This window comes from Falco naumanni, chromosome 2, assembly GCF_017639655.2.
Source record: "Falco naumanni isolate bFalNau1 chromosome 2, bFalNau1.pat, whole genome shotgun sequence".
Lineage (NCBI taxonomy): Eukaryota > Metazoa > Chordata > Aves > Falconiformes > Falconidae > Falco > Falco naumanni.
In genome coordinates this window covers 57431764-57449166 of record NC_054055.1, presented here as the reverse complement: position 1 = coordinate 57449166, position 17403 = coordinate 57431764, and the positions used below count along the sequence as shown (strand labels likewise).

The window sequence follows — 17403 nt, the reverse complement described above, 5'->3', positions numbered from 1 at the left end:
GGTTTTCTAGAGGTCCTTCTAGCCTTTAAAACTTATGAATATCTCCTGCAAAGCTGTGTGATGGTATCCTATGCTGCTCTGCGACTGTACCAATATTTATGCAAAAGACACTCAATGTCAATTTAAAAATTCCAAAGTTGAAGAATCTACCATATTACTACAGGGATTTGTTTTAGTAGCTACTCACCCTCACTGAGAAATACTTGAGCTTTGCTACGAGCTTGGATTGACGTAGCTCCAGCTATGCTGATGCCAGAAGTCTCTTTGCATGGGTATGACCGTGGCTGTCACATTAAGAAGGGGGGTTTCTTTGTACCCTTTATATTGGATCAACCTGTCTGTTTCCCAAGAAAGACGAGACCCTTGTGCCTGAACAGTCAGTCCACTACCTGTGTTTGACAGTCCACTGTATTGGGGGGTGACTCGACTAAAACTACTCAGGGACACCCACTGACAGCGTCACTGAGTCAAATCCCTTATAACAACTGCTCAGATCTCCAGAGACTTATGTAAAATGAACTTCAGCTAAAGATTTTTATTATACAAAATACAAGTTTGTGGCGGAGTAGGGTTTGAAGATTGCCGGTGCTGATACACTGGCAGCAAAACAAGCTTCGAACAACGCACTTTGTAACAGCCAGCGTGAGTCAGTCATAGAATGATGTGCTTAACCACCACACATCCCTATGGGGGAGAAGACAGCTTCAGCCTGTCCACTGATCCCAGAAGTTACAGTGGAGTCTTCCCTAACTTCTCCCCTCATTTGTTCACTTTGCACACTTCATAGTACATTGCATATTCATTCATCATACACTGGATAGGTCACAAGTTTCTCGCTTCTAATGTAAATTAGCGCGCATCCTCAGCACTACTGAAGTTTTTTACTAACTATGTATGCTCTCCAAGCAGGGTTTTGCCCACTTTTAGGGGGGCTATTTGAGTCGGAGGTTGCATCTCCCACTACCACAATTACCTTTGCCCTACTTTCCTAAGTTTCTGTTGATGTATGGGGGTCGTGACACCTTATCAGCTTGTCAGCCAGAACTTACAATTAAAGGATGGGTCAGCTTGACTTAACCTTGTGACACTAAAATAAAGTGTGGTATTTCGGGAGTTTAGACAATATTTCCCCCACTTTAGTCTTATTTCAGTCCAGGACCAGTCAATTTTCTTTATGTTTAGGTGGAGCTTGAGTGACTTCAGCCATACATACTGTTGTTACGGATTGGTATCATGTGCCCAGTGAGGTGTGGTGGTACCTTGGAGGCAGGTAACTTTGGGATGGAGGTGTGCGTAGGTATTACAATGAAATTATTTCGACTGAGGAAAGTAATTTCCCTGCAGTGGTCAGCTCAGCAGTGGACATCTCATATATTCTTCACGTGACAACTGCTGTGCAGCTTATCAGACCACCAGGTCCCCATTCCTGCAGGGAGCCCAACAGAGCCTGGCCGTGGGGTCTCTACTCCACTCCCCTTCCCATTACTCCTACCAGCATGAGCTGAGCTGGCAGGGTGTGTTGCTTAGGGAGCCCTGGTAAAGTAGATTCCCTGTATGCCAACCATCCCGAAAGCCATAGCTGTATTTTACCCTCAAAAGCTTTCTGTAGTACTATGCTTCTGTTAGGTCCCAGTTTTCTCTGATTTCACTCCAAAGTAATTTTCCTACAATGGCTATCATCCATTCCTGTTTAAATCTGTTCTCAAATAAACTAACCAGAGAGAATCCCTAAAGCCTCAAAAATCTCTCAGGGCATGTCACAACATTTCCCAGTAATCCATTCATTCCTGAAGCTCTTTTCCAGCTCCTCACAATTTTTCAAAATCTTTTCCTGAACTGCAAACACTAAGCCTGAGATGAAGTATTCAAGTAATGATCCCATTTTAATCTAACTTGAATCATAATGCCAAAGCAATATCCATTCTTTACTCAAAAATACCATACCAGAGCAGACAAATATCAAACAATAAATTTTTAAAAATAAAAAACCCCTGAGCAATAAATCAATATCCTTTTGTTGTGGTTTAACCCCAGCTGGCAACTAAGTACCATGCAGCCATTCACTCACACACATCCCCCACCCAGTGGGATGGGGAAGAGAATCGGAAAAAGGTAAAACTTATGGGTTGAGATAAGAACAATATAATAACAGAAATAAAATAAAATATAATAATAATAGTAACAACAACAATATCAATTCTAATGAAAAGGAGAGAGAGTGAGGAATTAAACCCAAGGAAAAAGAAAAACAAGTGATGCGCAGTGCAGTCGCTCACCACCCACTGACCGGTGCCCAGCCAGTCCCCCAGCAGCGATCGGTGGGCTCTGGCCAGCTCCTCCCAGTTTCTATACCGAGCATGATGTGCTATGGTACGGGATATCCCTTTGGGTAGCTCAGGCCAGCTGTCCTGGCTCTGCTCCTTCCTGGCTCCTTGTGCACCTGCTCACTGGCAGGGCATGGGAAACTGGAAAAGTCCTTGGTTTAGAGTAAGCACTACTTAGAATAAATAAAACATCAGCGTGTTATCAACATTATTCTCGTACTAAATCAAAAACGCAGCACTGTACCAGCTACTAGGAAATGTTATCCTATCTGAAACCAGGACACATTTGTATCTTGACAGGAATTTATAAGTAAGATGCACAAAGTCCTTCATCTATGTGTGTAGGGGTAAACTGGGACTTCTGAGAACATACAGGTTTATGCCCTTGGTCTCTCCACGACTCCCTATATATGTTTTGCAAAGGATTTTTTTGCACTTTGCAGAACGTACTGTTTCCCTGATGCAAAGTACTGAAATTACTATTATCTACTAGCTAGTCACATGGTAAAAAGTGGTTTCAACTCTTTCTATAGACAATGGTGGCTTCTATCAGCTGTCATGCAGGGATATGTTGACAGCTGTCAGTTTACTTCTGAATATTTGTATTTAGCAGTCCAAAAGTAAAGGCTGATATGGCCAAACATACCAGAAAGAGTTAAGGACAACAGGTTATGTACAACCAGTAAGCTGGAAGTCATTCATGTGAAGATGGCAAATATTGAAAGCATCAGGTAAAGAAACAGGACAGTTATGCAATCATTTTAAAAGTTAAATTTACTAGATAATTTCAGCCTGATTCACCATGACATTATGCAATACATAATTGCTCATATTTCCAGGTTCACATCTCTTATCATAATGAGAAAGTTAATAATAGCTTCAAATGAGATCTGAAATTGAGTTCAGTGTTGGAAAACATTCAAGTTCTTTTCAGCCTCATCTAAACATTTCCCTCTTAAGATAATAACTTTGCTGCCTGTTCACAGAAGTTTGCAAATATTTAATGCACAATCAAATCTGGAATGCTTATCCTTTTGAAAGTGTTTTCTTTGGGGCAGGGGGAAGGGGAGGAGAGAAGCCTGAGGCTGGTGTGAGGATCACTGCTGTGATACAAGGTGAAAGTCAACAGAGCACAGTCGACCCAAGAGTCAAAACATGTTGAGAAGGAAGAGGGAGAGATCAAGCAAAATATGTAAATACTGGCTCTGTAGGAGACCTCTGCAATGCTACAGCCTCAGCTAGCACCACATGCTGGAAAGCTAAGTCACCCCTTAAAATCTTTAACTTCCACACCATAATTACCCTGGCACCTCTGGGTGGGCCCATGCTCCTCACTGTTTACTGTGCAAAGAAAGTAAAACCGCTGTCATAAGGCTCCCCAGAAAGTGCCTGTGCCCTTCTTCCCTCTTCAAAGGGAGAGCAGATTTCTGCTAGCCCCTTCTTGAAGGTTGGCCATCACAACCAAGGAAATGCTGTTCTTTCTTCTGCTTTATTACCTGGATATTTGGGGACTGTAAAGTGCTCTAGGTCACACAGCAGGCTGTGTATTTTTTCAAACCATATGCAAAGGGAGCACACAGGTTATTTCCTAGGCTTCTTCATTCCTCTGACCTCTGGACAAGTCACAACAGCAGAAAAGCAGAAAAGCATATTACCCATGTAGTATGGTCAGGATAGTTGTCTGCACAATCCTTGCTCTTCTCAGAGCCAGGTCTCTCCCTGCAGAAAGGGCACCTGGTTCCACCAAGCTCCCAGTTTGGAGAGCATGGGTACCTTCACCCTCCTTGAGAGGCAAGGGTTTGATCTCAGCTCCCAGTATCCACCAAGACCTCTGTATAGCGGCTCCTGCCAGTTTGAAACCCCGCTCTCCCCATCTCCCACCTCTCCTACACTGTACGCTGGGACTTGGGGAGCAGATATTCCTTCAGGCAGGCACTGCGGCGGTGCTGCTTCTCCCTGCCTGAGTGCTGCTGGCCTGCCTCCCTCACTGAGGGCTGGAAGCACCCCCAACAGTCCACTCCAGCCAAATCTGACGGGTTACAGGCAGCCCCAACTGATTTTGCGAGTGACATGAGGCAGGTCCTCCATGTCCTGCACAGGTGGCAGAGGCTCGATGGGAGGACCACCGACACCAGCACGGCCCTGCAGCTGGGGACGTGGCAGCTAGCCTGCAGATAAGCAAGAGGGGTCAGAGCTACTCTTACTCAGCACCATGGAGCCAACTCCGCCTTCCCCTGGCAGAGACCTGGGAACGGAGGCAGAGCATTCCTGCAACCTTCCTGATAGCCCAGGTGGGTTGCTGCGGCTTTCCTGGACAGTCTCACTGCACAAGTCTGTGGAATTTAAAAGCAAACTCTGCCAGCTGGAGTAGGGTATTTAAGAAACCAACTATGAAGAAGAGAGAAAATGACACCAAGGATTTACAGGTAAAATGCATATTTGGATTTAAAGGTGTGAACTTAGAGGCAGGGTGAAGTGGAGAGAGATGAGCAAAGGGTTACAGGATGATGGAAACATGGAACAAATTAAGCTTATCTGGGATGCATCCAATACTCAAACGCACATACTCTTTCTGCGTGGAATTACCCCCCTGAATTATAAAGGGTAGGGGAAGGAGGGCTCACATCTTCATCCCTAAATATATAATTTGCATCACTTAAATCTAAGCCAGTGGAAGAGTCGAACACTGTGAGCCAAATCCCATTTAATTTATTCAGCAACACATCTGTGTGAAATATAGTCCAATTACAGGCATTAGGTTACTTTGCCATGGCTGCAGCCATTTGACTTTTATTTCCAGCAGTCTCTAATTAAATTATCACAATGCAGGAGCAGACAAGTTTCTCTTATATGTGACTGCAATTAAAGACATGCAATCACAACATTTTTTAAAGTGACTCCAATCAATTGGTTACAGTAAAGAATACCATGCAATACAGCAGTGACTCCACTGTTAAAACTGAAAGAGGGTTTCTATTTCAATAATCTAGTTCCCTTTTATTGTGAGTTCTGCTCTTGGATAATTTATTTAAAGTTCATTATGTGTCTACACCATATATCATTTGCTCTCAGCTTTGGCTGCAGAAGTCCCATTATGGCCAATTACTTAGTGTGATAAAATCTGCCACAGTACAAACTGTTCCTTAATTAGATTTAAGTTTTGTCTAAATTCTATTTGTAATTCAGACAGCAAAAATAATAAGGCCAACAGCAAAGACTTGCTGTCTCCTTTCTTGGGTCCCTGTGGTAACCTGTTAGGCCGGTTGTAACCTTAGGGCAGTTCAGAACCAAGACCCCACACCCATGTGATTTTCTTGCAGTCCTTGTCCCCGCTTCTCATTTCCATAACCAGTGCAGAGCGTGGCGGGTGGCCTGGCTCTCGGCGGCCCATTCCTTGACCCGAATCCAGCCCTATCATATACCTCGCTGACAGCAAAGGGGATGGCTCTGAAAGCACCCGAGAGTGTGGGGCTGTCAGTAGGGACTGCAGCTGCTGAGTGCTGCTACTCCACTCTCCAGCAGCTGGAGGTATTTGCTCTTCAGCCCCTATAGGTTTGCTGCAGCAGCACGGCTGGCTGTTGGGGGGGGAAAAAAAAAAAGCAGGCTGCTTACAAAACGATATGCCCACAAACCCACGAAGAAAGTGATGTGGGGAGCAGCACCCAGCTGTACCCTTTAGCTCGCTTAATAGCTGTGCACTGTAAACACCATGGTGTGCACAGCCCTGGTGCCTCCAGCAGCAGACAGCACGCTGTGACCTGCTACTGCAGGACGGGGCCTTTGCTGTTAGCCTGGTTAACCATTAGCCATACCACTGTCCAATGTTCAAGTTTGTTTGGAGACAACAGTATTGCTGCATTACTTCTTAACTGAATTAGAGCCACTGGATTTATCCAAACCATCCCCTGCAGCATCCCCAGCCATGAGAAGAGGTTTGAAGCTGTTTAGCTCTTTAAAAACAAGTGCCAGTGTTTGGCATGTGTCTCCTCAGGCTTCAGCTTCAGTTTTCGAAGTGTTTTAAATACGTTTGAACCAAATGTTCTCCGTAAATTTGAATTCAAATCCTACAGCCTGTCTCTGCGGTATCTCACAAGTGAGTGAGGGTAGAAGCTACATGAAGAAAATTCAGAGTGAGACAAGAAATAGAAGCAATGATTCAGTAGGATCCATTTTAACAGATCCACACCACAGTAATCTGAAGGTGGCATCATCCTGAAAAAAGTTGCATTCCTCCGGAAAAATGACACTAGATGTTTATTCATTTTTTTCCAACAAAACTTTTACTCCACTTTAAAAGAAAGAAGGCATTCACACAAATGCACTTACTGGATGCCATGTTAGCAGTTATTTGCTGTGTGATTCAGTGCCCCCATATTTTCTGTTGCAAACACTATAACGGGCTATCTTTATTTCCCTTGAATCCTGCTTAAGGCATGTGTTATATCTTGCAAATGGTTGCTTTGCAAAGTTGGATGAATTTATTCTGATGTTTCAGAAAAGTTATCTGAGATTCTATCTAAGGCTAATGTCAGAGTGAAACACCATTAAAAAATTTTACAGGGATAGAAATTTACATAGCAGCTGATGACAAGCCTAAAAATAACTTATTTCTTTGCAACATCTATCTTGTTAATGAACTAAAAGAGTGAAATATTCCTCTATCAGTTGTTTCCAAGGAGCAGGGAGAAAAACGTTAACCAACTCCAGTAGCAAAAAGGATATGAAAATGTTTCAACATCCACCCAGTTTTCCACTTAACTAACAAGGCTGCAAATAGCTTCTATGGGGCAGTTGTGTTCTGGACATTCCTCTCCACATTGTCGGTCAGCAGCACAACAGACTAGTCTGTTCTTCTGCTCCACTTGAGCCCTGTTGAGAGCAGAAAGTGAACTTTATATGCCAGGGGGGCCACATCACACACTGTGGGACTGGGAAACCCTTATATTAGAGCTTCATTGTGCCTGTGCAGACCCTTCCCTGAAAATACATGTTTTAAAATAAAATTTTATCTATCTCTATATAGATATGATAAAAAGCCTCTGGATCAGGATCAATTTCCATGACAGTAGAAAAGCCTTTCCTTGTTCGATAAAGGCACTTTAATAGTGGCACTGATGGGAAGCTGAAAGGAAAGATCTAGTTATTAGTTGTTTTTAACAGGCTATGAGAAGGTCTTATCTGTCAGAAGGTCTTATCTGAACACTAAACATTCCTCTCTTTCTTAAGCACTAAGGAAAAACATGAACACCACAAATGACAACTTAGCCAACCCACCACCTGGCAAGACACTGAAGGTGATTTTCCGAACTGCACTGGTGTGGAAGTCGATCTGAAGACTTTGTACCTCCCCATTACATATAGCATCATTTCCCTGGTGGGCTTCCTGGGAAACATCATTGTAATTTATGTTTCCAGCTTCAAGATGAGGCCTTGGAAGAGCAGCACCATAATCACGCTGAACCTGGCACTCACAGACCTGCTGTACGTCACCAGCCTTCCCTTCCTGGTACACTGCTATGCCAGTGGGGAGCACTGGATCTTTGGTGAATTCGTGTGCAAGTTCATCCACTTTGGCTTCCACTTCAACTTATACAGTAGCATCCTCTTCCTCACCTGCTTCAGCACCTTACGCTACGTGGTGGTTGTCCACCCTACGAAGTTATTCCTTTGGCTACTGGGTCCCGCACACGGACTTGCTACAAACAAAAGGCTCACAGACTCACTGTCCTCTTGGTGGTCTTCTCTGTGTGCTTCCTCCCTGTCCACGCCTTCCAGGTAGCTGGGGCTGAGCTATGGTTCTGTCCAGTCAGCTGTCACATGGAAAAGCAAATCCACTCCACCTGTATCATCTCTCAGACACTGGCTGCACTCAACACATGGCAACCTACTGCTTTATGTCGTGACTGGAGGTAACTTCCAGCAGGCCATGCTCTCTCGTTCAAGGTGTAAGTGGAGCAAATACGTCCAGCAGCCTGGGAGTTACAATTACGTGACCAAGTCAGAAACTGCATTAAAGTTATGAAGGAATCCTTTGAAGAAAATCCCAGCAAACCCAGGGTGGCTTTGGCACTATTAGCTCCTGCAGAAGCAGATATGTTGATATGGGAGCAAGAATTGCAGCTGGCTTTCCCCTCTCCTGCAGTCGAGCACTTGTCAAAACGCTGTCTCAGAAGCAGGTTTATATATACCTCTCTTAGCAACCAAAGAGAGAGGAATGAAAAAAAAAAAGATTGTAAGCCAACCTGAAGGTGAAATTTGAAACCATCCAACGAGACCGCTTCCAAAAACATCTGGGAAACGAAGGGTTCTCTTGCTCTGGGCTTTGCAGCCGATTAGAGAAACATGGAAAGGTTAGCCTGGACATCAGAACAACTTCCATTGATTCCAGCATTGTCACTGATGTAGAGCTTTGTTTATTACAGCCTGAACAAAACACAGCAGATATTGTCACGGTTGCTGAAACCACTGAATTATATACTTAGAAAGCACCTAGATAAATCAGATGTTTTCGTATTAGATGGACCTGATGAACTTCAGCATAGAGCACTGAGGGACTGAACAGTGAACTCTCAGAGCTGACATAGGGCAGGATGAGAGGAGCACCAGAGAAGGATATGCATGGTGAATACAAGGAGATGGATTTCTATCTATATATAGGTACAAGGAGAGATATATATGGAAAAAATGGAGGAACAAGGAATTAACAGTCACCTTAATGTCCATCTTAGAAAATACTGAAACAGACAATCAGATGATAAATCTACAGAGAATGAATACAGGTGAGTATCAGCCAGTATGGATCTATCATGTACAATCCCAGATCATTCTGGTTTCCTACTACAGCAGGTTAACAGGATCGTACATGAAGAAAAAGGTGATGTCATATATCTTGACTTCAGAAGAAGTTTTGACACTCTCTGAGATTACACTTGTGTGTGTAAGCTAAAGAAACAGTCTGAAGGAAACTATTTTTGTTGGTTCAGGGTTGTGCTCAGAGGAGAGGTATTAGTGATTTGCTGTTGGAGTAGGGGGAGCCACTGAGGGGGGATTTGACCACTCTGTCCTGGGTTTAGGGATATTTGGTGTTTTCATTAACAAATTGGATGATGAAATAATGTCTGGTCATTATATTTGCAGATGACACAAAGCTGAAAGGACAAAACTGACAAACTGAAACTATGGTCTAAAAAAAGACAGGATGCTATTAGACAGTGACAGGGGCAAAGTTCTGTGTTTAAGTAGAAATAATAAACATGCAAACAGAAAAGGAGAAAAAAAACCCTACTTAGGTAGCAGTTCAGCAGAGAAAGATCCATGGTTACTGTGAATGACAGGCTGGACAGGAGCCAACAGTTTCAGTGGGCTGACAGTGTCTGCTGTAGCAAAAAGGGCAGATGCAATTTTGTCATGTATAAATAAGAATATAATGTGTGAGATTTGTGTAGCAGCCCTTGCACCCTTTGCAGCATTGTTACCTTCCCAGCTGGAGCACCGTGTCCAGCCTTGGAGGCTGCCTTTCAGGGAAGACACAGATGAGAGCAGTGTGGTAAGAGCATGCAGTGAAACATCCCAAGGGGAAGGAACTGAACAGAAAACCAAATGGTATTCAAATCCCTCAAGGGCAGATATCAGAAGGACTTTCTCTCAAGACAGATGATGAAGCCCTGGTAAGGACAAGAGGAGCATCCGCCACGGCATGTCTCTAGGAGTAGGCCAGCCAGATGCTGAGCAAGAGGGACACAAGCCTGCCTGGCTTCTGGAGATCCCTTTTGGCCACGAGGCTCTGCATTTAGGCTTACGCTGCTGATAACACTGGTGCTAGCGAAACAAGCAGTGCCTGGGATCATCACTGGCACCAGAGCCTGTCCTGCCGCACTGCCACAGCTCTTCGGAGCCTTGGGCAGGCAGCTGACTGGCAGCAACCAGCACGCTGCCAGCAAAGCCTGGGCACCTGCCATGGGTTAGCACTGCGCCCCAGTGCACACAGGCACCTAAGCAGGACAAACAATGACACCATAGTGTTTGACAGGCCTTGTGGATATTTAAAATACTTTATTTGGTAAAGGCTCAACCATCAGATACATCTTTCAGAAGCAGCATCACAGGCCTTTTGACATGTTTCCTATTTTAGATTGTCCTCTTCCGTATTGTTGTCCAAGTCTGAATTTTGCAGGTTGCCACTAGATGGTGATCAATCATGGACAAGCTACCTGGTTTCACACATGCATGGTTGATTCAAATCCACAAGTTACACAAATACATAAGATGAGTCACATGAAATAAATCTTTTCTGACATAGATTAATAACATCTCAGCTCTCCAACATGAGCAAAAAGTACAAACACACTGCACAAAGTCTTTTCCTTTCCCATATAAGTGAAAGCACAAGATGTGCCTATCACTTACACATACACATCTGAAGGAGTGGATTAAAAATTACCTTTTTTCTTCTCTTGGAGCATTTTTAATTCTTGTTCTCAGAAGCTCTTCCTTCTCAAGGCCAAGCTGAGCTTATCACACACAAGCAGAAACTCTTCAGTACAACTACACATACAATGTAAAATGGAGCAGCTATAGGTAAAAAGTGTGAAATAGAAGTCTTCAAGGCTTTCCATCTCTAACAGCGACTCCCAGTTTCAGTGACTTGGAGAGGGGTTACCCTTCTGGCTCCTTCTCTCTTTCCTTAACACAGCTGTTGTTTGATTGCCTTATTCCCGTATCACCTGTTCATCTACCACCTCTCTTCATTTAGTTTGGGCTAAACCCGCCGATTTTAAAGTGCTGAAGTAGGTAAGGGAATGCTCCCAGGAGCCGTAGTTCACTGGTGTGGCAAGAGCCTCCAGACGAAGGGCAGTCCCGTCTTGCAGTAACACGGCTGGGTCTGGAAAAGGAGGAAAGTTCAACCTCAATGCATGCATTTTTAATGCGTTCAGGAACTGCTCAGGTGCTTGGCAGGACTGAGAGATCATTATCTCATGCAACTCATTCCTTTTGCTTACTGTGAAGGGTGACATCTCAATAGCTTCTATTTTTAGCAGCTGTTAAGTTTACTGCTGAAACAAGGATAAGTGCTTCAATTGCAGAAAACAGGAGACACTTTCCAAGCTCTGTACGCAGTGTGACAACACAGCTACAAAAATTACTACACTATTGCAGGCGAATTCACAGCATAGTTATGCTCCAGTAACCAGGCTTCTGTCAAAAGTCTCTAGTAGGTTTGTCTGCAAAGACAGTCACGTCAACTCAAGTACCTACCAGCAAGCTGCTCCCTGCGGGGGACCACAGAAGGACCAAGAGAGTAATTTTGCAAGGTAAACCTCTCCGGGGATGTCAACTCTGATGATATTAAAGGTGAAATTTTGGAATTGCTGACTGCTTTTGTAGATGTGTTGAACGTTATTCTTAACAGTGATCCACATACTGTCACAGATTGCAGCATAATTATTTTCTATCCTTAGTTGTCCAGGAAGAAAACCAGCAGCAATTATTTTCCTTTTCTCCCCAAAACATGTGTTTCTGTAAGAACTGAAAGCAAAAGGCCTTCCTTGTACTCAAACTTCCCAGAGAGCAAAAATACTGACTAATGTTTTACATTAAAAAAAAAAAATATTCTGCCAAATCTGTCCTAATCCAGCTACCTTTCAAGCAATCCTGTGTTATCCTGGACACCTAGGAAGAGAGTGTGAAGTAACTGCATGCAGCATCAAAATGAATAGCTTGGTAAACAGCTAGCAGAGACAAAGGCTAAAATACCTTGAGAACAGTTTGTGTTGGATGTTGATGTGAGAAAAGGCTGCAATTTTATCGTGATGTAATGGTATGTGTAGTTGGGATGCTGCTGCATTAGCTGTACAGTGTAACTGTATGGTAGTGACCCACCAGATGAAGCGGAGGTTGGTGCCAGGCTCACCACTGAGTCATTTAGACCTCAGATAGGTGTCATTTTGTTGGTGAGGCTAAGCAAGCAGAATAAACTTTGAATGAATTCTTCTATTTGTCAATACTTTCTACTCTGAAAATGCAGGTTGAGTGAACCTAAACTTTGAAGCAGCAAACAACAAATGAACACATTGCTATTCAACTCCTGCCAGCCCCAAATTGTATTTGGCTTTCCCTGTCAGCAGAAAAGGAGAAGAGATGTAAAGGAAAATACTTTGTGTCTTCCCTTAAAGCTCCCTCGTGTTTTGTGACAGTGGAGGCATTCAGTGGTGCTGCCTGATGCCATGTTAATGTAAAGACCACACAATTGAGTCTAGGAGGGGAAAAAAAAAGTTTTCACTGAAGAAAATGTATTTCAGGGCCTGTTTTCTGACTAGCAACTGGAAAGTCACTGTTGAAACCTGATTTGAAGCTCTAGCCTACTGTGTGTTGCAGTGGAGAGCAGAGTGAGTTAGATGCCTCCTAGAGCAGTAGAAGAATAGACATTCCTGCTTGTAGTCAGAGCTGTACTTTGGGGCACAGAAGGAGAAAAAGTAAAGTTGGTAAACACTGAGCTAAGTGTCTTTCCAAAATAACATTTAAAACTCAAATGCTGTTTTTTTTAAAACAGAGAGGGAACATGATTTTTCAGGGCTGCTGCAGCGACTATAATGCAGAGTATGTTAGATTTACCATTGCTGGAACCTTAAAAGACATTGGAATTAAAAGGTTTTTTATCTTCTAAGACTTCTTCTTGATTTCTTTGCTCCCCAAAATAGTTGATATCACTGATTTCTAAACCAAAAGAGAAGCAGTTGCCTGGAAGCTACAGTACCAGTGATAGTCTCCACTCTTAGAAGGAAAACAAAGTTCTGATCTTCTGTCTTTTTAAAAAAAGGGGGAAAGATGTGTTTGCCAAATTACTTTATGGATTTCCTTTTACTTTGTAAAATAGTGAAATAAGATACAGTGAAGAAGAAAGAAATACAGCTTTGTGCACAGACAGACAATGCCATACTGAATCCTAATAAAGCAACATAGAAGGTATAGTTCCTGGAGACGTCTTCTTTTGTGTGTTTTCATTATAAGGTTGCAGTGCCAGCACCCTCCCTGCTACCCAAGCTAGCAAACCTGATACCAGGTTACTTGGCCCTTCCCTCTCCCTTCACCGCATCCAGCCTGTTGCTCAAGACCCATCAGCTTTTTGCAAAAATGATTAGAAAATTCATTCTGTCCCTTCTAACAGTTCTGCTAAAATCCTTGTGGTTCCTGTTTGTCCCCGATCAGCCTGAGCTAGCTGGCTGCATCCCAGGGTGCTCTCAAGACAATTCCCGCATGCCTGGCAGAATCTGTATTTTGTCAGTGGATCTGTGACAAGGTATTTCGGTATTACCGCAAAAGCAGCCTGTGATACTCTCATATCTCTCTCCCATCTTCAGGGACTTCCATGGTGCCAGCCACTGTACAAAGTGATGCTCTGGACCTGCAGTTGGCAGGGCTAGAAAAGTCCTTTTCTGGGGTGCCTCAAAGGGCATCCAAGGTAAAAGTCCTGCACTGCTCTTGCTACAGGTCCGTTAAGCTGGGCAAAAGGGAGGTGACTTGGCATAAAGCAGGGAAGCATTATGCGTAGATTTATTTCCAGCCCCACATAATCCCAAAGGGGCAGTTTTCCACCGAGGGAGCCACGCTGGCCCTATCACTTATGGCCTCAGCAATAACGAAGAAGATCTAGCGGGCAGTGGCGTACAAATGCACTGTGCAACAATTTCAAGCCATAAATCTTTTTTAAAATTCCCTTTTCCCTTCGCTTCATGATGCTTTTTATCAACAGGAAGTTATCTCAACAGACAAGGCAGCAGCACCTGCCTACAGGAGTTTCCTCACATTACCTTTCTGCTAGTAAGCTTCTCTGCAATATTTATGTATCGTCCCTATTTTACAGGTGATGAAACTGAGGCACAGTGGAGTTAAGTGACTTGCCTCCAGTCACAAAGCAAATTAGCAGCCAAGCAGGGAAGAAATCAGTTCCCAGCCCAGGGCTTTTACAAAGTGCATTTTAGGCTTAGGGTAAGATTTTCAGGGGAGTCTTGATTGCTCAGTTGTGGCATTTCGGTAATAAAAGTTGAGTTAGAGCGCTGTCTGAGCTACTCAGGCCCGGTTCATCCCCAATGTCGTACTCTGCATCTGCAGGAGCACTTCTGTTTTCCTTCAGAGGAGGTTTTGGAGGACAAGCCCCTTATTGCCAGAGTTATTTGGCTACCACTTCATGTGATCTCAGCCAAAAGCCAGTGATTAGCTATATTCATCCCGTTTACAGGTTTGTATCCAGTATTTGTTAATTTGCAGGTTAACACAAAATATTAGCAGCACATAAGGAATTAGCAGCATATATATATATATAGGGAAACCATTCAGGTGGAAACACATGCATCGTGCCACGGGTCGAGGAATTGTTGTCCATGGGCTGCAAAGGTCAGAAGTGGGTTCCATAACTGGTGATCTGCCTTCACCCAAGGGGGTGGGGTACACTGCTCACCACATATATGTGCAAATTCTGGAAGAGCACATGGGTTCAGTTAACATGCCTCAGAGACGGGGCCAGGCCCCTTCCTAGCACACCCTAATTCAGATCCAGCAGCCCATGTTCTGCCTTCAGATACTGATACCAACACTTTCCTTCTACTGGCAGAAGGGCAAATGGAGTTAAGAAGCAGATATACATCTTCTAAATTTTCATCCTCATTTTGGCTCAACATGACTAACACAACTATACTTACTTTCCAGAGTTAACTGGCCAACACCAGTGAAAATCTAAATCTGTCCCTCTACCAGAGCAAAATCCTAGCAAACATAGCCCTCATCCCTTTTTTTTTTTCCAAAATATAAACAAGAATCTCATTCAGGGAGGGGAAGGACAGGAATGGGGCATCGTGTTGGCTGGAAACACCATGAAGATCGATCCTGCAGTAATTCCAGGCTGTGCCCAAGGGGCTCCAGCCTCCTGTACTCCCACAGTTATAATTCAAATTCCCACTAGAGGGTAGACAAAACTCTTCCAGTAATAGGATCACCCTGGAAAAGCATAAGTATGCAGGAAAACAGTGTCTTGATTTTGAAAAGGAGGTCTGCCCTGGAGAAGCAGAGAGTTGGAAAAGGAAGAACAAAATGATTCTTATACCATCTGCAAGAGCAAGGTGGGAGCATTGTCCCAACTTTCTCTAAAGAAACACATTCTCTGGTTTATGCTTTTAAATCAAATACAGCTACAGTGGCTATGTGGTTATGAACATGTAAATCATAAATCAAATACAGCTGATCTTGCCTCTATGGGTGTTATCCTACGAACAGTGATAGGAGTCGATTAAATATATCAAACAGTTAGAAAGGATAAATATAGGGAATTAGAGTTTATTCACTTTGGGGAAACAGTGAATTCACCCCCTCCTGACTGCTTGGCCAGAAACATCAAATGGTGGATTTCTCTCACTCTTTTATTACTGACCATTCTATATTTGCAGGAAAGAATGGCTTGCCTTTTCTCCTTGCACATTTTTCCTCTTCTGTAATGCAGACAGGTTTCTCTGAACCTTGCTGTGGAGTGGAAAGTATGGCTGTAGGCATCAACACGTCTTCCTCTTCTTGCTCTCCCTGGAAAAACAATCCTTCTCCAGGTGAGCATGACTGTCCCAGGGAGCTCCCTGCACTGCAGATGAGGGCACTGGGAAGATTTTTCTTAGCACATATCTGATTTCTCCAAAGCAGGCTGTCGCACCGATTCATCAAACCCGATGCTAGGGAAGCCAAAACAATTCAGAGTTTATTTTCTAATTTAGTCCCAGATCTACAAAGATGGCCTAAAACCCAGAAGCATCACTTATACGAGCTAAATGCCATTTTTTATATGCTAAGCAAGGACTTGATTTAATCTTCTTAAGTGTAGCTTGTTTATACTGACAGAGGTAGGAACCAGAGGTGGCCCATCAAAGAAGCTGAGCTCTCAGAGGCCTTCCTGCAGCTGGGACACCTACCACAGCTAGGATAATTTAAAGGCTGAATTAAATATACTTTGGAAGACTGACATAGCAATGTTTGCTACCACAAGTGCTGCCCTATCTTGTCTCCCCCTTAAACAGATACGATTTTTTGAAAAGAAACATTGCCCCTCTGTTCTGGATGGGTCCCATCTGCTGGTCCCACATAGTCTTGTGAGTGGCAATGACTCTCTCTCCAGTCAAGTGAGTTGATGAAACTGGGTGGGATGTGGTGCTACAGGCATTAGTCTCCACAGCTGTCACATCAAAGGCTAAATAGGTGTGCCTGGAGAAGAATTACTTTTGTGGCCCTAATGAGCCGAAAAGAGGAGCCCTTCAGGCAACCACTTGTGTTTTCACTGCATTAGGGCGTGTGACTCCATGGCAAAGAGATTTTTCACAGCACTATATTGGGAGCAAAGGAAGAAGCATTAATTCTGAAATACAGCCATGCCAATTGAGGTTAAATTATATATTCTTTGACTTGTACTGTAAGGTGTGAATGATAGCTCTGCTGGACAGTGGCATGGGCTAAGGAGAGGTATCTGGAATTTAGCACAAGGCTGTTGCAAGAGATCCCATCTCTTTACCCTGTGGTTATCAATACCTCTGCCATCTGTCCTTGCCATGATAACTGGGAGAACTACTTTAAAAGATGTGTATCTCATGCAAAATTCTCCTGTCTCCATTTACTGTGGTTTAACCCTAGCCCACAATCAAACACCACTCACTCGCTCCATTCCACCCAACTGAATTGGGAGGAGAACTAGAAAAAGGTAAAACTTGTGGGTTAATATAAGAAAAAATTAATAATTAAAGTAAAATACATAATTAATAATAATAATAACAACAATAATACTAATAAAAATTGTAAAGAAAAGGAGAGAGAAAATGAGAGGATTAAAAATCAAGGGGGAAAAAAACCACCAGTGACGCACACCACAACTGCTCACCACCCGCTGACCGATGCCCAGCCAGTGCCCAAGCAGCGATCGGCCCCTCCCAGCCAACTCCCCCCGGTTTATACACTGAGGATGATGTTCTGCAGTACGGAATATCCCTTTGGCTGGCTTGGGCCAGCTGTCCTGGCTCTGCTCCCTCCCAGCTCCTTGTGCACCTGCTCACTGGCA

General features: G+C 43.6%; 1 protein-coding gene across 1 annotated transcript; it reads left to right on the top strand.

Annotated features, from left to right (window-relative positions):
* Positions 1–3032: 3032 nt before the first annotated feature.
* Positions 3033–12771, top strand: LOC121083594 (2-oxoglutarate receptor 1-like). Its single transcript, XM_040584161.1, is given in 4 exon segments — positions 3033–3055; positions 7590–7972; positions 7975–8200; positions 8202–12771. Coding segments are annotated over 4 exon segments (777 nt in total). The 3' UTR covers positions 8347–12771.
* The last annotated feature ends 4632 nt before the right edge of the window (positions 12772–17403 follow it).